The 20,948-nt window shown below is 48.3% G+C and overlaps 1 protein-coding gene across 4 annotated transcripts in view; it reads left to right on the top strand.

The window, feature by feature from the left end:
* The window catches only part of MYO5B (myosin VB), a 145,691-nt gene that overhangs the window by 19,170 nt on the left and 105,573 nt on the right, over positions 1 to 20,948 (top strand). For all 4 annotated transcript variants that reach the window (XM_085043256.1, XM_085043253.1, XM_085043255.1 and 1 more), the window contains exons 2-4: positions 7,414 to 7,524; positions 11,634 to 11,805; positions 14,079 to 14,223. In XM_085043256.1, the coding sequence (XP_084899382.1) occupies positions 7,414 to 7,524; positions 11,634 to 11,805; positions 14,079 to 14,223 (428 nt within the window). The remainder of the gene's footprint in view (positions 1 to 7,413; positions 7,525 to 11,633; positions 11,806 to 14,078; positions 14,224 to 20,948) is intronic.

Below are 20,948 nucleotides of genomic sequence, written 5' to 3'. Positions count from 1 at the left end.
TTACACTGCCCAGAGCAAATCCTGGTCTCACAGCCCACGAGGCAGTTGTTCCCCAGCACAGCAGGGGCTGCCTTTTTTGCCCCAAATTGAGACCAGATTGTTTATTTGCACTGTCCCAAAGCACCTGGGGCTTTAGCTAGTTCAGCAGCATCTGATGACTTACTGGAAGAGGAATTTTGCAGCGAGAGCAGGGCTGTGTGTGCACTCAAGACCTTGACGCTGAACTTGTCACTCTTAATTAAACCTGCAGTAACGAGCGACGCCGAGATGCCACTGAAGAAGTGGCAGGGGAGATGCTGGGAATACACGAGTTGGCTGTTAGTTATGTGTAAGACTATTGATTAGTCTTGGAAATTGTCCTGAAAATCACACTTAATTAAAGTAAAGCCTTCAAGGGTACCCCCAGTATTTCCATCCTGGGGTCAGGGCTTGCCTGCAGCCCCCCGTGCTCAGTGCCAGTTTTCTGTCTGCCTTTAGTGACATGAAGTTGGTGCCGTGATGGATTGAAGCCTTTTAAATGCCCCTTCATTAGGAATGCTTCTAATGAGCCAGTGGATAAATGCTGCAGATGCTGCTTGTCCAAGCACTGCTCAGCTGCTGTGGCACTTTATGCAAATCATCATCAGAGTTAATTTTGGGCAGGGGAATAAAACTCCACAAGGAGAAATAGAGCAGATTTAGTGCTGGTGGGAGACTTGGAGCCATCCATCAGTGTGACAGCTCTTCAGGGGGAGAAGAGAATATCCCCATGCCTCGAGGGCATCAGTGAAGCACGTGGTTTGCTCAAAGTCAGGGGCCCCTGCAGTTCTCCAGGATGGAGAGATGCTCTCCAAAATTTAGGAGCCCTGCCTGAAAGGAGGCATTGTCTGGGTGTGCATTTGTGTGTTTGTCCTGGGTTCATCTCCAGTAGCATGGGAATGGTAGGGAATATGAGGGGTGGTGTAGATTATGTCCACCTTCCTGGCTCTGCTGTTGGGTTTTGCACATTTTTATCAGCCCTGGGAAGCACTCAGTTTGCTCATTTTTGTGTTGAGGAGTTAGAGGCACTCCTGCAGTGTGTCACTGTCTTTCCCTTCACATTTAACACTCTCAGTGTTAAATTTAACACTTGCATTCCGTAGCTGAAAATGGTGTTTTTTGTGCTTTTCAAGAAGCAAAACACTATTATTTTTTTGCCCTATCCCCAGAGCATGATGCTGTGTAGTGTGTGTCCTGCACCGTGAGTTGAAATGTCGATTTGCCAGTCATAACCTCTCCTTTCTTTCAGTGTTTGTGGGGTTTTGGGGTGGGGAAGAAGTTGGTCTTTTCCCATTAGAGGTCCCTGCTGTGAGTGGACACCCTCTAGGCTGGTGCTGGGGATGCTGAGCTCATGGTGACCGTGCCAGCATCAGGACTGGGACAGAGCAGGGGAGAGATGTGCAACCCTGGGACATCCCTGCCCGCCCTTACCGAGCAGGGACACCCTCTGCCACCCCCTCCTGTCCCTGCTGAGGCTTTGCCAGCTGGTGGAGCCCAGCAGCAGGTGGAGAAGCCAGACTAGGGTGAGACACAGGGGTCAGCAGGTCCTGGAGTCACGGTACGGCTTGGGAAGCTCTGACCTAAATATGAGCTTTGCTTGTCTGTCAGGCAGGGCAGAAATCGCTCCTGGCATGAAAGCCTCATTCAGAGGATGGGAAAGGGAGGATTATGGTTTGCCATCTGCCTCAATACTCGATGTTGTAAATAACAATAAAAAAGGTAATGATGCACAAGTCCCTTAATGGAGATATTTTGCCCTGCTGCCAGAGCACCTCGCCTGTGCCTTGCTGCGTCACGGGCGAAGCAGATTTTTCTCCTGAGTCACTGCCAAGTGCGGCAGAAGGGAATTTTGAGGCTGCAGGGCACCCAGGAGAGCCATGGAGCTGCCTTTCCGTGTCCCCCTCCTGCCAGCACACAGCCAGTGGCTCCTCCCAGCACCCACAGGCATAGTTGGTTTGCACAAACACATTTTTCACAGCAAAGCAGCTCCTTCAGTAACCACCTGTACCTCCTGGGCAACGTGGGATCCTGCTGCTTTGGGCATCATGGCAGTGGTGTGGCCAAAGCACCTGTGCTGGTGACCCCAGCTCGGTCCAGGACTGATTAATGAAAATTAATGAAGAGAAGTTTGTCTGATTTAGTGCAGAGATCAAGGGGGATGCTGTGGGCATCTATACAGGGCTGCAAGTAAAGTCCTTAGGGTTTTTTTTTCATTTCTGTAAGAGCCTCTTTAAATTGTCTCTGTGGAGTGATCTTTGATACTAGTTTAAAAAAGAAAATAAGGAAAAGAAGAATGACACCCAGAGTGTGTGACCTGACCGCTTTTAATTCAAAGTACAGCTTGTACTTTCCTCTTACTTGAGAAGAACACAGTTTGGGAAAACTTTAATTTTAGTAATATATAGCTTATGAGAGCTGGAGGGTGGTTGTTGGGTTGTTTAGGGTAAGCTGCTTAAGCATTCACATGCTGTATGTGTAAATACAAATATTCTTGGGAAGCTAGGGCTGCCGCTCCTGCTGGTTTTTCTTTTTTGTGTATTTTTTGTGCTATTCAAAAGCATCCAGCAATGCTGGATCACTGAACAATATAGAATGAAGTTAGCAATAAGCCCATTGCAAAGGGAGAAAAATAGAAGTGTGCTTGCATTACAGAGAAAAATATACATAGATTTGTCCCAATTTCCACCTTGATCTGGTTAACCTTTTTACATTTACCTTTGATTTTATTTTTTTAAATCACTGTTTCTGTTTTCTACTAAAGTCCTTTCATCAGGTTTTCTTAACCTGTGTGGAAGAACCTTTGTCACGAGATACTATGTCTTAACCTCTACTACTGAATCCCTTATGGTGAGGTGGTTGTTGCTGTTTTATTGTGGGTTTTATTGTGGGTTTTATGGTGGGTTCTCTGCTGTGCCCTCCCACTACCTGCAGTTTGTTGGAAGGATGCCCCTGGAAAAATACCCTTGACCCAGGAGCAATGAAAACTTCACAGGGTCAGCTGTGAGTATTGGCATTCCTGAAATAACTCAGAGGAGGATTAAAACCCAGTAATAATAAAGATGGATTTGCTGATGTCCAGCTTGCCATGAAGACTTGCAACCGCCAAACGGCCCAGCTGAAACCGAGATTGCTGATTTTTGGTATTTTTTGCTTAATGGAAAATTGCACAATTTTCTTAATGTAATGGAAATGACCCTCTGTCCGCAGAGTTGTAACTCCTTGCCTGCAGAGCAGCATCTCTCCTCGCTGTGATGGAGCACATTGCCCAGAGCTTGCTGGGAGTGCCTTTGGCCAGCACTGAGGGCTCTGAAACACTAAAGCAAGACCTGCCTCTTCTAATTTAATGTTGGTTTTAATCTGCATCCGCAGCAGCAGCCTGCTAAAATCTAAATCAAATCAGGAGGTGGGGATTGAATTTATCAAGCTTCTTCTTAAGCTGGGTGGAATAATGCAAGAGGCTGTGAGAGCACTGAATGGCTTTAGTTTTACTGGGGACCTGGTTATTAAAAATCCCAAAGTAAACAATTTTGTTTGTTTGTTGGTTTGTTTTTTTTTAGAGGCTGAGAATGTGGAGCTATTTCTAGTTAATTTTAGCATATTGTTTAAAGGCATCCTTGAAGACTGAAGCAATGTTTTTCTTAAAAAAAAGAAAAAAGAAAAGAAAATGTATGGAAACACTGAAGTGTCTGGAGGTTGAGTGGTTTGCTCAGGGTTGTGTCTCGTGAGCCTGAAGTCCTGGTGGTTCACTCCTGGTGCTGTGAGATGGACCTGCATGCCCTCTCCCTTTGTAACCAGCTCCTCCAGAAGATCAAGAGGCTGTTTTAGCTCTGGGAAGCCAGGACAGGGCTGGTGGAGTGGCTTAAGGATGCTGGGGTGTGATTAGGGCAGCAGCAGCTCACAGGGATGCTCTCCCCTGCCTGGGCAGGCACCTGCCAGCACCCTGGTTTTGGTGACACGGGAACTCTCACCTGTGTGGGGTTATTTGTCAGACACAGGGGGTGTGAGGCTGCTTTGGAGGGAGCAGCTTGCAGAGGTGGGAGGCAGGGAATGCAGGGGAGGTGAGCCCAGCCTGACCCCACCAGGGGCTGCCCCAAACCTCCTCAGGTTCTAATCAAGTTGGCCTTGTAAAGATGTACCAGTGACAAAGTGCTTTTGTTCCAATGCTGTGTGGTTTGACATTTCTGGGATTTATGGGTGAAGGGGAGGCTTGATGGAGGTTTGTGCAGCAGCCTGCCCTGCCTGGAGGGCTGAGCACTCCAGGAGCACAGCAGGGAGGGGAGGATGGTGGAGGAGCTCAGCAGAATGAATGGTGTTCCCCTTTTTGGCTGTGTTTGTGCACGCACGAGAGGACAGCATTATGGATGCTCGGGGAGCTGCATTCACAGCAGCCTTGCTGACAGCCCCTGGCTCTGCAGCAGGGTGGGAAACACTCACTGTGGAGTTTGACCACGTTTGGGATCTGCCAGCCAGGGAGTGAGTTGTCCCCAGGGCTGCTGGGGCCTTGCAGACCCCTCTGTCCTGCAGCATTCTGTCCTGCCTGGCCCCTTGCACATGTGTGTGCACAGAGTCTGGGAAAATCAGTTTAATTATCACTAAAGCTTGGTAGTTTTGGGGTCAGGGAGGCTGGTGGGATATGGAGTGTCCCACCACCAGGCTGTGGACAGGGTATGCTGAGAGCTGTCACCCTCCTGTCACACCTGGGTGGCTCCTGGCTGTGGTTGGCCATGAATTACTGAGGGTGACCTCTTGCTGCTGCTGGAGCTGCACCCAAATTTCACCTGCAAAGCGTTCACAGCACCCAGTTTTGGGTTGCTGGGGGGTCAGTGTGTCCCTGTCTGCCGCTGCCTGTCCAGGCAGGCACAGGGCTCAGCCCAGCCCCGTCTGCAGGTGGAAAATTTGCAGGGTTGCCAAGACCCAGCAACACCTTGTGTTTGAAGCTGCCCTGAGCTGGGTACATCCTGATCCTTGGCTATTTTGGGCATTTCCAGAGCGTGTCAGAATCTTGCTTTTTGGCAGCAGAGAGCTGGCACAGGATGGATCTGTGGTGGTGAGGCTGGTGGGGGTCCCAGGCAGCCCCTTCCCCACTCCAGCCTCCCTTCTTCAAGGCAGGGAGAGTGCTGAAGGCTCATGGGGTACTAGAGCTGCTGTGCTGGGAAAATTCAAGTTTTTAAACTTCCTCCCTGCCCCTCCCTGGTAAAACTGTTGTTCTGGAAATACAATTGCGTGGCTCCATTAACATCTAAAGGTTCCTGCTGCTGTAGCTATTGAGCTGCTCTAAAAATAATTACATGTGATAAAGTATAAAAATCTATTGCTTTTCAGCTGCAAAGAGGCCTGTCAGGTGGTGGCTGCTGCTGTTTTAACTCGTTGGTTGGTACAAAATGTTACTTGGACTTCGTGTGCTGGGGTTTGGTTGTAAACCAAGGCCAAAACTGCCTTCGAGGCTTTGGTGCTGCTCTCACTTGGATGTGCTGGGATTTCCTAGTCGCTCGTGTTTTGAGTATTAATAAGGTTATATAGCTCTTATTTCAGTCACCAGGAAGGACAGAGCGGAGAGATGCCCCCAAAATGTCAATAAATCAGTGGTTATTGAGAGGCTCCTGTTGGCTTTGTAGGCTGGGTGAGTCCAGCACCAGCCTGGTGTCCCAAATGAGTGTGCTTGAGATTGCCCAAAAATCACCAACAAGGGTATGGGCAAAAGTCAGATTTAATATTAAACTACAAAACACAGCAAATTCGTTGGCAAGATTCATTCCACTTACAAAGGACAAAGGAAAGAAAGCAGCAACAAAACCAAACACCGTTCAGGCAATCAGAACAGAAATTAATTGAAAACTTCCTAGGGCGGGGGGTGTGTGTGTGTGTAAAGACACTGTAGAAGAGAATTAAAAGGAACGTGGCTAAAGCTTAACAACACTTAAACTTAACAGCACGTTAACTTAACTTACACCTTAATTTATAGCTTAATTGTAGCAATCTAACAGAAATAACACATTACAGCATTAACCTAAATTATAACTATAACTTAACTAACTATATAACTATAACTTAACTAAGAGATTTGCTGTAGCACATGCCCAGGGGTATGCATGCAGACAGAAACAGTCAGATAACAGCAAGAGAAGGTACCTGTGGGAAAAAAAAAATCCCCCTCAGAGGTCAGTGAAAATACTCATTTTGGATGCTTTTGCATCTCCCAGTGGGGGAAGGATCAACCTTGAGGAGTGAGAATATCAGCCCAGGACACATCGTGTTTTGGTGACCCTCCAGCTATGGCAAAGCTGAGGGTTTCTGGCTCTGAGAGGTCCCACTCAGAGGGACATTGCTGCTCTCAGCCTGCTGAGGTCCAGGAGAGCTCCAAGGGCCTCATCTTGGACAGCTGTTTGTGGGGTTGGACAAGAGTGGGCTTTATTCTGGCCTTGATGGCTTTCACCTGGCCACAGTTAGGGTGGACACCTTCTTTGGAAGTGTGAGAACAAGGATGTTATGCCATTGAGGCAAGAAAAATATTTTCCACGGCTACTGATGAGAAAAACAGAAGGTTGTTAGGAGATTGTGGGAGCAGAGAGTGTTTTTGATAAGGTGAGAAGGAGCTGAGCCCAGATGGTGTTTTCAAGGCCAAGGCCTGGGAAGCATTTCTCATCTCTCACTGCAGCCTGGAAAGGAATGGAGTTGGATGTGGGGATGATGCACCACCACCCTAGACTTTGTGGGTCCAACAGCCAAACCCCTCATGGACACTTGGGCTGAGCTGCCCAGGTCTGCCTTGGGGCTTCCCCCTTGGTGGCCCTAACTTTATAGATGTAAAAAAGGGTTAAATTTAATCTAATAATTAATTCATTTAAGTCTAAGAGTATTCCTGGAGCCTTGAAGCTTGTTTGTGTTGTTATCTCCATCTGAAGGAGTTGGCTTTGGTGGTTGTTGTTTGACTGCCTTGGTCCTTGGCTGTGTGTTTGGGTCAGGGCTTGCTCTGTGGCGACCAAACTGCCCTGTTTTGGGCAAAATAAACACACTTTTGTGTAGGGTCTGCTGGGGGTGACTTGTGTTATTTCATTAAAGCCTTCTGGAAGGCTGGTTTTTTTTCCCAGGGAAATTAAATTCCACGTTTGCCTCGAGACTCCACCCTGCTTTGTTAGATTGGTAACAAGGCAGTGTACACCTTGTTCAGGAGAAAATTAGACTGAAAAATTAGACTTCCGGTCTTTAATTTACCCCAAGAACTAAAACTGGGTTTGTTTTTTCTTTTACTGAAATAAATGGTGTAGCTGCATTGACTTTACAATGAGTGTGAGACTGTATTAAAGTAGAATTAATTTATTTCTCATTTAATTTCCTGAGGTTTCCTCATGTTTAAACTTTTTCTTTCTTTCTCTCTTTTCTTTTTCACCTCTCCAGTACACTAGGGTTTGGATCCCTGACCCTGATGAAGTTTGGAGAGCAGCAGAAATTACCAAGGATTACAAAGAGGGAGATAAAAGCCTCCAGCTCAAACTTGAAGATGAAACTGTAAGCTTTTGAGTGTCATTATTCTTTTTAGTAATTTAAAGCTTCAAATTAATGTGTGAAGAAGCCTGAGACATCTCACAGTTTCTGTGAAGTAGTTTAAAATGTGTTTTATTGCCTTAACACTTCAGCTTTTCCTTGGCTGCCCCCTCCCTAGACACTTGAGTTACAGTAGGTTGCGAGAAAAGCCCTTGACCTCCATCATCTCTTTTCATCTTCTGGCAAACGTGTAATAGTCTGTGGTATCAGGATGTATTTTTTTTAATAGCAGCAGCCTGTTAGAAATGCCAGTTTGTGCTTTTTGCTGCTGAACAAACTGTGGAGAGCACAGCTGGTGGCATCTACTCAACCTCGGGTATTGATGGAAAACCCACACATGGCTCAGAGGTGACTGCTGTGCCACAGCTTTCTCCACGCCTTAGTTTTTATCTCTAAGTATAATCTTACGTAAAACCCTTTTTTCGCCGCTCTATTTTTAAATAAGAAAAGCTTTTATAAGAGAAAAACACAAAACTCATTTAAATGTAGATGTTTGCTAGCGAGTGCTGGTTCCAAATGCGCAAACAGCCCTGGCTGTAGTTTGTGTGCAGCCAGCAATAAATCATCCCCAGAGCAGGAGGGAGGCTGGGGAGGAGCAGCTGCTCTGTGCTCCACACAAAAACCTCGTGGATGGGAACTTGGGTGGCAGCAGGGAATGCAGATGGAGTTACCCATGGCATTTGCATCAGCTGCAGGTTTGGTTTATGGGAAGGGAGCAGCCGTGCTGTGTACCCACCATGAAGTGCCTGGTGTGGCACGAAGAATAAATACATTTTTCATGAAGAATTTCACCTAAACCATCTTTCTTCACTGGGCAAGTGGGGTTTCCTGAGCTGTCTAGAGAGTGATCTGCTCTGTTACTTTGAGGACTTGGTAGAGACCACTCTGAATTCAGCATGCTCCAAGCAGGGCGAGCAATTCCCATCCCCTCTGAGACAGCCATTCCCACACCGTGGGGAGCACTTTCACCATACTGCTTAATGGGAATTTGGAGAACAGGAATGAGATGTGCTTGATTAGGCAGTTTATCAGAACAGTTTTTCTTTCAGAGCAGCGTAAGCATGGGCTTACACTGTGTGTGAGTGTGCAAGGTCTGCAGAGAGCCTTGTTGATTTTGGGATCTGCACCCAGTGCTTGGTTTCTTCTGTTTCTTATTCCTGGCTCAGCCTCAGCTGCTTTTGTTGTCCTGCCCAGTTTGCTCTTCCAGCACAGGGCAGCTTTCTGGGGAGGATAAAGGAGGGGGATGCTTGATGCCTTTGTACCCTCCACAGTGATGAATCTAGATGGGGAGATGCACAGATGCCACCCTGCAATCTCTGGGAAGCACCAGGCATAGAATCATCATAGAATCATAGAATGGTTTGGGTTGGAAGGACTTCAAAGTTCATGCAGTGCCACCCCCTGCCATGAGCAGGGACACCTTCCACTATCCCAGGCTGCTCCAAGCCCCAATGTCCAGCCTGGCCTTGGGCACTGCCAGGGATCCAGGGGCAGCCACAGCTTCTCTGGGCACCCTGTGCCAGGGCCTCACCACCCTCACAGCCAGCAATTCCTTCCCAATAGCCCATCTCTCCCTGCCCTCTGGCACTGGGAAGCCATTCCCTGTGTCCTGTCCCTCCATGCCTTGTCCCCAGTCCCTCTGCAGCTCTCCTGGAGCCCCTTTAGGCCCTGGCAGGAGCTCTGAGCTCTCCCTGGAGCTTCTCTTGTCCAGCTGAACAGCCCCAGCTCTCCCAGCCTGGCTCCAGAGCAGAGTTGCTCCAGCACTGGCAGCATCTCTGTGGCTCCTCTGGCCTGGCTGCAGCAGCTCCAGCTCCTTGTGCTGTTGTTCCCAGGGCTGGACACAGGTGGGTGCCTGAATGTTTACCTCATCCACAGGAGCTCCTTTCATCCACCTGCACTCAACCTGCCAAAATACATCTGCTGCAACTGCTGAGTGCTACAACCTCCATCCTCCTTTCCTGGTTGAGATCTCCAGCAATTTTAGTATTTGGGCGGGGATTTTTTTTTCCTCTTTAATTTTGATATTTTCCTGGAAACTAACGGGGCTGAGGAGTCCTGCAAGGTCTAATCTTTTTGTGCAGCTGAATTCAGTATCAGCAGCTTTAAAGTACAAGGATATGAAAGGATTACCAGGTGTTGTAGGTAGTAGCTTAATAAGCATGTCACTGTCACAGTGAAACACAGAACATCTCATTTTGGGGTTGTGCAAGAGACCCAAGGTTTCTGGGAGTGCCCTGTTTGATGCTTTTCTGTAGGAAGCCCTGCCTGGATCCAAGTCATGTTGGGCTGGAAAGCTGTAGCAAAGGGAAACAGCCCTTGTGTGCATCAGGTTGGAGACACTCAGTGCACATATCTTCGGGGGATTCAAAGCTGTGGCAAGCCTTTTGTTCCTGACAGCCAACATGCATTACCCAGCTGTTCAGTGCTTCTCTTTTGTCCTTGTGCTTTAAGTGATTTTTCGTGGGTTTTGTGGTTTCTGGCTCTGCTCTGTATGCAGGAGTACTCCCTCCGAATGAAGAACTGACTTTTAAATATCACAAGGCATCCCTGGTGTGTTTGCCATTAAGATGTGAGGCTGAGTGCAAACTCCTGAAAATTGGCATTGACAACGTGGAATTTGAGGATAAAGCCAGTCTGAAGTTGTCAGACATGCTGAGGGAGCCTGTCCTTGTGCACTTGGGCCAGCTTTCCTAGTGCTGTTTGCACAGGCAGTGATCCATACTGTGGTTTTGCTTGGAAACTGGGAATTCTCCCTTCTGTTGGGAGCTGAGCATCAGGCCTCCTTTCTGAAGCACCCTGTGGGAAGCAGAATTAGTGGCAATTTTTTTTGCATCCTCTGTAAAGAAAAAAATTACGTTTTTTCTTTGGTTGGTGGCTCTGTTGCTCATTTGGGGATGAGTCAAAAATAGCATAAGGCTACCCATATGCCAGGTTCAGCAGCATAACCTGGATCCTCAGACACTTCAGCAGCAGGGACTCAAGGGAGTCAGGTTTTGGGTATATGTCCCAAACAAGTGTGCTTGAGATCACCCAAAAATCACCAACAAGGGTATGAGCAAAAGTCAGATTTAATATTAAACTACAAAGCACAGCAGATTCGTTGGCAAGATTCACTCCACTTACAAAGGACAATTTAAGGCACAACAAGGGAAAGAAAGGACCTTGAGGAGTGAAAATATCAGCCCAGGACACATCGTGTTTTGGTGACCCTCCAGCTATAGCAAAGCTGGGGGTTTCTGGCTCTGAGAAGTCCCACTCAGAGAGACATTGCTGCTCACAGCCTGCTGAGGTCCAGGAGAGCTCCAAGGGCCTCATCTTGGAGAGCTGTTTGTAGGGTTGGAAAGAGTGGGCTTTAGTCCTGACCAGCTTTCACCTGGCCACAGTTAGGGTGGACACTTTGTTTGGAAGTGTGAGAACAAGGACATTAAGCCATTGAGGGGAGAGAAATGTTTTGACTGCTGATGAGAAAAACAGGAGGTTGTTAGGAGATTGTGGGAGCAGAGAGTGTTTTTGATAAGGTGAGAAGGAGCTGCGCCCAGATGGTGTTTTCAAGGCCAAGGCCTGGGAAGCATTTCTCATCTCTCACTGCAGCCTGGAATGGAATGGACGGGGGGTGAGGATGAACCACCACAGTATGAAAATAACTTGAATTAAAAATGAGCTGAGAAATGACTCTGATGGTAAGAATGTGGTCTAGTTTGAAATCAGGCTGCATTTCCAAGAGCGGGAAGACGCTTAGGTCAGATGAAGCTGTGGTTTTGTGTTACTGCTCAGATGTGCCTAAAGGCTCTTTGTCCCAAGGGTGGCCTGAAAATAACTCAGGTATGCAAGGCTGGTGCTTGTGGACCCTCAGTGTCCACCAGGGCTGTGTGATGGTCAGCTCAAAGCCATTACCATGTGGGCGACCTGTCACCTGGCAGTCTGTCATCCAGGTCCCTGTAGCATGTAGGGGCTTTCAATTTAGTTTAGAGCAGGATGTGTAACTATTTTACAGCAGCAGGAGTTACGCTTGGAAAAGTTACAAGCCATTGAAGGATCTGTTGGGTTTTTTTGTTCCTCGTGTGTCTTTTCAGCTCTACGAATATCCCATTGACCTCCAAGGGAATGAGCTGCCCTTCCTACGCAACCCTGACATCCTGGTGGGACAGAATGACCTGACAGCCCTGAGCTACCTGCACGAGCCTGCGGTGCTGCACAACCTCAAAGTCAGGTTCCTCGAGTCCAACCACATCTACACCTACTGTGGTGAGTGTCCAGACCACACATTCAGCTCTTGGAAGGTTGTGGGGCCACAGAGAAACCCCTTGAGACCATAAAACAGAGGCTGCAGTGTGAGGAAAGTCTGTGGGCTGCGGGTTTGGGGTGGGTGGGAGGCACGAGGGTTTGTCAGCAGGGTGTAAAGCCAGAGGTTTTTGGGGGCTGTTGCACTGTGAGCTTGCTGAGCTCATGGTCCATCTACTCTTAGTGAGAACATCTTGTCAGAGGAGTTTGAGGCCAGCCTTGCATGTGCTTGGCAGCCTCCACAGGGAAAAAGTATTACCTGGCAAACCAGTGGAGAACAGCAGCATGCCAGAAAGAATGATCCTGCTGAGGAATGTCTGTAGTAGCTTTTCCTCTGGAAAAAATGCAAAACACCTTCTGACACTGCTATTTTCTTCCTTTTCATCATGGCTTTGGGAATCATCTAACTCCTGAATTCAGAGCTGGAGGAGGGCAAGTGTGAGCTTAGGTTTTTGGGGGGGGGTGCCTTGCCAAAACTCTTCAGGACAGAAGTCACCTGTGAATGGACAGCAACAAGCTGCAGCTTAAAAACCTAGAAGGAAAGAAGGCAATTCGTAGGATCCCAGACTTATTTGGGTTGGAAGGAGTTTCAAGGATCATCTTGTTCCACCCCCTGCCACGGGCAGGGACACCTTCCACTGTCCCAGGCTGCTCCAAGCCCTGTCCAGCCTGGCCTTGGACACTGCCAGGGATCCAGGGGCAGCCACAGCTTCTCTGGGCACCCTGTGCCAGAGCCTCACCACCCTCACAGACAGGAATTCCTGCCCAATATCCCATCTCTCCCTGCCCTCTGGCACTGGGAGGCCATCCCTGTGTCCTGTTAAGGCTGGTGTGTACAGCTGTGATTTAGTGTTGCAGTTTAGGGCTGTTGAGGAAATGCTTGGCAGGAGGAGGTGACTTTTAAAAACAGTGCCCTGGAAATATGTAGCCTCTGTGGCTCTTAGTAATGCTAACTTTCAGTATTTAATGATGTGTAGTGTTGGACTGCTGGCGTTACTTGCAGCCTTTTGCAGCTGCTCTCAGCCAGAAGCAGTGAGGTTTCATGGCTGCAGCATCTTGTGAAGGTTCATGATCACCTCGAGCAGTGTCATACAAATGAAAACACAGGGGTTTGGGCTTTAGCTGCAGAGCTCTGCCTGGGTGCAGACCTCATGCTTTGGTTACAAAGTGGCTCAGAAGGGCAGAAAAGGGCCTGTTTGAGGTGGGGACGGCACTTCAGCTTGGTTTGCCTCGTAGTTTTGGTGAGTAAGGGAAAACTGGTGGATGACCTGAGCAGAACCAGGAAGCGAACAGGAAGGAGCAGGGCTCGGTGAGGTGAAGCAGCTGGGTCAGTGTCCTGCAGGGACAGGTGATGTGACAGTCACTGACCTTTGCCTTTTGTGGTGGCCTGAGTCACACTCCTGGTGTTTGTCACAAGCGGAGAGTTCCTGTGCTCCTGTAATTGGAGTGTGCCTGTAATTGGAGCCCCAAACCCACAGCCAGGTGCCCCTGGACCCACAGCCCCTGGGAGCACAGCCCCAAACGCACAGCCAGGTGCCCCTGGAGCTCCTCTCAGGGACAGCAGAGACCTGCCCGACCTGAAACTCCTCAGGGGTGTAGCTGTGTGAGCAGCTGGATGCAGAGCAGCTCCCTGGAGCTCGGAGGGAGCACCACACGTGGCTTGGCCTCTCATTAACTCCCAGCTCACTGCCTCCTCCGGCGTGCCCAGAGCTGGAGAGGAGACAGACATAAAAGCTTCAGAGCAGGCTCTGGCATTCCTTTCCCGTGATTTACGTATTTCAGTTTGATTTGGTACATTCTTTGTTAGGAGCTTTTGCTTGCAACTCAAGCCAGGGGAAATCCTGGGATGTTTGTTTGGGTCTAGCAGAGCTTTGGTTGCACAGGAATTGCTTTTCTGAAGTGATGGCTCAGGCTGTGTTGATCTCTCCTCACCCCTCCTGCAAAGTCTGTCTTCACACAATGGAGATTATTATACATTTTTGCTCTTCTCACTCGTTTTGTGTGTCTCCTCTGTAGCTGTACAGGGGCTTACTGCCTTGCTATCGAAGCATAGCCCTTGGAAGGAGATGCTGAGATAAGAATTATTCGCCCTTCCCCATTCACAGCTCACCTTTTTTGTTAACTTTCAACAATTGTATTTTAAAAATCTGATTGAAACAACTAACAAGCCTTGAAAACCCTGAAATATCAACTCCCTGCTTGGTTTGTGACATACCTGCCTGTCTGTCTGCCCTCAGGTATTGTGCTGGTGGCCATCAACCCCTACGAGAAGCTGCCAATCTACGAGCAGGATGTCATCTATGCCTACAGTGGCCAGAACACGGGGGACATGGACCCCCACATCTTTGCTGTGGCCAAGGAAGCCTACAAGCAGATGGCCAGGTCAGTGGGGGCCTAGCCACGGGGGTTTGGGTCAAAAGTGGGCAAAGATGCCGTTAAATACTCCAGACAATCAATGCACCCTGGGTTATTGCACGCACACTGCTGGGCTGAACTGTGGTCCTCAGGAATCAGGGATTAGGTGGGAGATCCCTCTCTTGTTGCTGCTTGGATGAGTTTCCTGGAAGAAATTCAAACCACTTTGCAAATGTCATGTTTAATAGCTTAGAGGAAGCCCCATTTCAGATAATTTGGTGAGATAATCAAACTAAACCCAGAAGATAATGTTAGTTGTTGTTTTATGGAGACATTGTGATTTTGAGTTAGGAGGTGACTGGCAGATACTTGGAAATATTTATGGATCCTTCAAAGCAGTGCTTTCACCAGATGATATGGTGAGAGTTTTTCTTCATTTATTTCTGTGCTTGTTGTGTTGCTGGGGATAGATGTAGGATTTTGTTCTTAACAAATAAGTCATGATCCAAAAGAGAATTTGAGAGCAAACGGGAAATTGTTGTACCAGGGATCATTTTATTATAGTTGTCTGGGCTCACACACACAGTGTGTTTATGTTTGCTTGTGGATTAGTGGAGATTTTTGTACAGCCCTGGCTTTTATAGCAAGAGTAAGCACTGAACCATTTTCCAAGGGTTGCAGCCTGCTTTCTGCTGTGTCTGGGTTTTAGTGGTGAGTTAGGATGCATTTCTAATCAGAAATGAGCCAGAGTTCAATCCAGAAATGCATCTGGAGGAGCACTGCCATGGGCAGAGATCAGGTGGATTGCACCCCAACTGAGTCCAGCCTGAAATTCACTCCTGCAAGTGCTTGTGCTTTGGGTAAAACCTCTTTGAGAAGAGGTCACGAGTTTGGGGAGCTGCTTGTAGAGAGACAAAGGCTTGGGAATTTGTCCTGGTGTGATTCCAGGCTGAGCAGGAAGCTGTGTGTTTCTTTTTAGAAGATATCTGAGTTTTGCTGAGGAGCATGGACAGGACTTGTGGGCTTTCCTGGGCAAGTGTCTGAAATACAAGGCAGTAATTTGCATTTCTGCTGAAGTTTGTGCTGGGGGAAGATGCACCATTTTCCCACATCCCTGAGTAATTTTGCTAACAGACAGTGGGCTAACAGACAGCTCTAGCCAGCAATGCTTGTCTCTGCTTTCCTCCTTACCAGAATAAAGCTCCTTTTGACAGCAACTCATAGTTGATAAGTGCTGTCTCTGGGTGGTTCAGGCTGCTCTGTTTTCAAGGGGACAGGAAAATAACCACCTTCTGAGCTCTTAAGCAAGGTGCTCACTGCTTGGTGCTCCTCTGGCACTCTCTGTTTTGGGCTGTTATTATGGTAATTGCAGGCTTGGGTACAAAAGAGGGTTTCAGATGGGGCTGAGAGGAGACTGGGACATGGATTATAGGAATCTACCTGGTTATTTGAAATGTGCCTTAAAATGTAGCACACTGAGTTTTAAATATGAGAGCTTCTGGGTGGGTTGTGTTGTGTTCTCTGCAGTTTGCTCTGAGCTTTTCTCTCCACAGTGCTCCAAGCAGGGTGGTGGAGCTGTGGGAGCAGGGTGTGTGGATGGCACAACTCCTAGGTGATGGATAAAGGCATTGAACAGGACTTTTTTCTGCCCTTTTTTCAGCTGAAATGCTGACTCTGTGGGATGCCTCGTGTCTGCAGCTCAGCTTTATTCAGTTGGGGTGAGGTAGGATATGGCTTGTTAAACCTAAACTGGTGCAAAAACATCACTTGTTTAGCAGTTCAGCTTTTAAACAGTTGGATTGTGTCTGGTGCATCCTCAAAGATCAGGAATAAAACTCAAGCCTGCCGTCACAGGATGTCAAACCTGCAAGGTGATTGAGAGTGGGGCAGCAATCTCTGGCCAGTCTTCTGGGTTTTTGAATATTTTATCTCCATTAGGGGCCCAGAGCACACAGGGAAAGCACAGTGGAGGTGATTGAATGGGACTGAGTGGATGGCAAGGGAAAAGGGCACAAGTCTAAGACTCCCTGTTAAATGAGAAAAATTGGAGGTAATTAGATTTTTATTTCTCTGAGCTTCTAGGATGCCATGGCTGTGTAGAGACAGGGTGCCAGGGCAGCATGTAAGGCAGTAGGTGTTGCTCCTGTGCTCTCTCACTGCCTCATCTCAGTGTCCAAGAGATGGGACAGGAAGCACCTTCACACCCTCACACCTTCACAGGTGACTCTGTGGGATCCTGTGTTTCTTTTTGTCCTGTCATCAAAAAGTGCCAATTTAAAAGAAAAAAAAAAGAGAAAAAGCTGTGGGTGAGCTGTACAAGGGGGCTGCAGAGAGTGTGTAACAACACCTGATCCCTTTTTGAGTCAAAATGGTTCACAAAGCACCTGAACACCTACACTGGGTTCAGCGTGCGTTAAAACTCCCTTTAAAATATGAGCTTTTCCCAAAGAGGATGTTCTGCAGACAGTTGCTTTTCAGCACTTGCATGTAAAACAGCTTAGGAAAAAAAAAAGGCAAGTGATTAAAATTCATATGTGACATCCTCTAATTTTTACAGTGGCCAGCTCTTTAGAAACTCCCCACATACCCAGTGTGAGACTAAACACTGAAACAGTGTTGTTCCAAACAAAATGAGCATCATGGAGTTAATTATTTCCGAGTGCTGCTGCTGGAGGCGGTGGAGTCAAGTGTTGGGATGGTGGAAGCATGGACCATTTAGTGATTGTTAATGGTGTGGGGTTGGAAGCAATGAATGCCTTGGAACACAGATTGTCTGCAGGGCAGTGCTGGCACCTCCTCTGGTCACGGTCCAGTCCTGGTGAGGTGCAGTGGGGGCTGCAGAAGGTGTTTGCCCCCCTGGAGCAGTCTGAAAGCTGTGCCATGATCACACTGAGAGCCAGCACAGCCGCTGGTGCCCTGGCTGATTCTTGGTTTTCTCACAGAGGAACAAAAGATCCCTTGTGTGCCCACATCCCGGCTCTGATTTTCCTGTGTGTCATCGCTCTGGGCAGGAGCCTGGAGTCTGGCAAAAATCCCCTCTTGAAAACCTGCATTTCTGCTGCAGTCAGCCTGACCTGAGCAGCACATGCTTCACACTGCTCTGTGCTGGGCACTGCCGAGGCCACACGTCCAGTCCTGTGTCCTGGGCCCCTCAGGACAAGAGAGACCTGGAGGGGGTGCAGAGTGTCCAGGGAAGGGAATGGAGCTGGGAAGGTTCTGGAGCACCAGGAGAGGCTGAGGGAGCTGGGAAAGGAGCTCAGGCTGGAGCAAAGGAGGCTCAGGGGGACCTTGTGGCTCTGCACAGCTGCTGACAGGAGGGGACAGCCAGGGGGTCAGACTGTGCTCCAGGGAACAGGGACAGGAGGAGAGGGAACAGCCTCAGGCTGGGCCAGGGGAGGGGCAGGTTGGACAGCAGCAGGAATTTTTCCATGGAAAGGGTGCTCAGGCCTTGGCAGGAGCTGCCCAGGAGGTTTGCAGTCCCCACCCCTGGAGGTGCCGAAGGAATTCCTGGCTGTGGCACACAGGGCTCTGGGCTGGGGACAAGGTGGAGATTGGTCACAGCTTGGACTCCGTGGTCTTGGGAGGGATTTTCCAGCCTTAAACATTCCGTGATTGGTGCCCTGTTCCCCTGACCCCTGTTCCCCTCTATGACTGTCACCCATTAGTTGTTGCCAGCTCCAGGGAGGAAGTTTGGATGGTGACAGTGCACGACCAGCTTCCCCCTCCCAGCCTTTGGGAGCTTTAGTTATATTTTTAGTTAGACATTCCCCTTCTTGTCTGTAGCTCCATTTTAATTCTTCCCAGCTTGACTTGTCACACTTGTCAGTGTGGTCACCATATTTTCACATGATGCTGGGTTGACTCTATTAGGAAAATCACTGCAGTGGATATATTTGTGTGACTGTTCTGTCTTTGGCCCCTGTCTCTTCCTTTTGTACCATCTGGGTTCATTCTGGACAAGGGCCAGGAGTCGCTAGTCCAAGTAAGGTTTAATTATGCTTTTGGGTTTGATGAAGTTTTTGTGGTGGTTTTTGTTTTTGTTTGGTTTTGTTGTTGTTGTTTTCTGGGATCTTTCTTGTAGGTTTTAATAAATTAATTAAAATAAAAATCATGCATTATACTTAATAACATAGAATTAAACAGCAGTAGGAGAGAGAGGCATCTGCTGTTGGCAGTGGAGCAGAAGAAGGGCCCTCCAAAGGCTGTCAAACATGTCTCAAAAGCAGGGACTAGGTAGTAGAGGTGATCTTTGTTCAAATAATGAATCAAATATTTATGGTATTGTCAACCTCTTCTGTGTGTTTTCCCTTTAGCACCTCTGTGTCTTGCTGTGGTGGGAACATTATCTCCCCTGTGTGTGCCTCTGACCTGGAGTGCCATGGCAGCAGCCCACGTCAGATAATAAACACAAACAAGTCCAGTGTTCAGCTCCTACTGTGGCAAAGATCTGGGGTGATAAAGGGTTTGTGAAAGCCTCCTGAGAAGTGCATGGATGGGGTCAAGTACCATGGGCTTTATTCCCTGGTGCATCCATCAGGCTGAACTTTCACAGGTGCATCCTTGCAAAGGAATCAGACTGGCACAGTAAATGAGGCTGAATCCTGTGTTATATTAAAGGCAGGGAATGGTTTAGTCTCCAGGTAATGAGGCTGGGCTGGGGGCTTGCAGGGAGCTGTGGGGCTGACCTGTGCTGCAGCTCACCAGGGCTGTGCAGCAGGGACCATCCCAAAAACAAGGCTCTGGTCGAAAAAGGGGGCCAGAAGAAAAAACACCCAAGAGCCTTGAATTTAGGAAAGTGCAAAACTGAGAGGGTTCTCTTCTGCTTAGAGTTAGAAGCGTGATAGGGATCAGGGAGCAGGTTTTGCAAGAGCTATCCCATAAATGTGTTGGTGCTGGTGTTAGGCCTCAGGGATTGCTTTTCTTCTCCAGAGGTGATACATAGGAAAAAAAATAATTGGGAGACACTCCAGGATATGTTTCCCAAGGACTGAAGAAGAGACCCTCTGGTCTTATTTGCTGTGGGAGGGGATAAGTGGCCAACTAATTAAATTGTTTTAATGTAATTTTTTTTTTTTCTTTTTGGCAATTTAGAATAAAGACTGTGCTATTTGCAAGCAGATTTAATAATAAATGGGACACCCTTTATAGAAAAATCATAAATACTCATAAATGGGGCAGCACTGGCATGGGAAAGTTAAAGGCAGAGAAAGGCCAGTGCCTGACTGAGAGTAATGAGTGTGTGTGTGTGAAATATACTGACTGGGAAGGAGGGATAGTAGCCTATATCAAGCATGTAATTACTGCTGTGATGCAGGAGAACTGTTGGAGCTGTGAGGGGAGAAAGCTGTAAACATTCAAAGCAGGATTTGTGAGCACCATAATTTTATCAAAGACCAAAGACTTGTGATTGGCCTTGCCCACCTCCCAGTCACTGCTTGCCACCCCACATCCTTGGTGAATTTCTGGAGGTCTCGGGGTAGAGAACCCAGAGTGTGGCTTCTGAAAATCTCTTTCTGGGGTTTTCCTAATGTTCATCAACTGTAATTAGTCAGATGGTCGTGTGAGAGTTTTCCAAGCAGCAGTGATTTGGGATGGTGGAGGTGATAAAGTCTGTCAGAAGGACCTTCTTTCTGAGACTGGCATGGGGTGGAAGAACAACTGACTTGTCCTTCTGGTGCTCCAAAGCTGACCTCCTGGTACAGCATTCCACCATTCTGTCCTGTATGTGACGCTTTTTGGGAGGGCTTTTTGAGTCTCCTCCCTCTGCAGTGCTCCAGCAGCTTGCAGGTGGCCTGGGCTGGAGCCAGGGATGCTCTGTGGTGTGATCCCAGCACAGAAAAGAGCATCAGGGCGCCAGAGAGCTGAGGAAACTGGCCGGGTGTGTGTTTTGCTCTCGTTAGGAGCAGCACACAAAAGAATTGCTGACCTCGTTTCTGTGAGGCTGAGGAGTTTCTCCCCAGTGGGGTGTGCAAAGCATCAGTCCTGGGACAAGGTCACCCTGTCTGCCTGGGGAACAGGGGAAATGCTGGAGACAGCTCAGCATTCTGCAGAAACTTGGAGCTCTGAGGATTTTCTGTGCTGTTGGAGGGGCATTTCCAGCAGGCTGCACAGGGTGTTTGGGGAGAAGGGCATTTATAGGCTGTGGCCTGTGGCAGAGCGCCTGGAGTATGGCATGGAAATGCTCTGACCTCTGCAGAGACACCCTCATCTGCTCTGTGGGGTTTGATCCAGGCGTTGGGAGGGTAGGACTGATTTGTGTTAAATAGTGAGGTGCAGAGGGAGCAGCCCTGCACCACAGAGCTGGCGGTGATGGCTGCACAGGACAGGCTTTGCACTGCACCTTGTTGATCTCCAGGCATCGTGCTGCGTGCTCATCCTTGCCCTTCCAGGCCAAACTGCTGCTTTTAAGTGTTTTCCCAGCAACTCAGACATTCAAGGCCACATTTCTCTCTGTCTTCTTGCTGAAACCCAGGGGTGTGGGAGCAATTTGACTCCAAAGGTGTGCAGGGTAGACCCCAGGGAAAGCATCACCCCCACTGCATCTCAGAATCACAGGATATGCTGAGCTGGAATGACCCATCAGGATCATCCCGTTCAACTCCTGCCACTCCACCTCTTTGGAATCCAACCCTTTGGTTGTGGCCAAAATGTATTTTGAAGCACTGATGTGGGTGTTGATGGTTGGTGAAAACAATATTATTTTCCCCCACTGGTATGTGACACTACATCAAAAGTTATTTCTATAAAAAAGA

Source organism: Lichenostomus cassidix, chromosome Z (genome assembly GCF_008360975.1).
Source record: "Lichenostomus cassidix isolate B80296 chromosome Z, HeHo_3.0, whole genome shotgun sequence".
Taxonomy (NCBI): Eukaryota; Metazoa; Chordata; class Aves; order Passeriformes; family Meliphagidae; genus Lichenostomus; species Lichenostomus cassidix.
The sequence above is the reverse complement of the archived record's forward strand: the minus strand, read 5'-3'. Positions and strand labels throughout refer to the sequence as shown.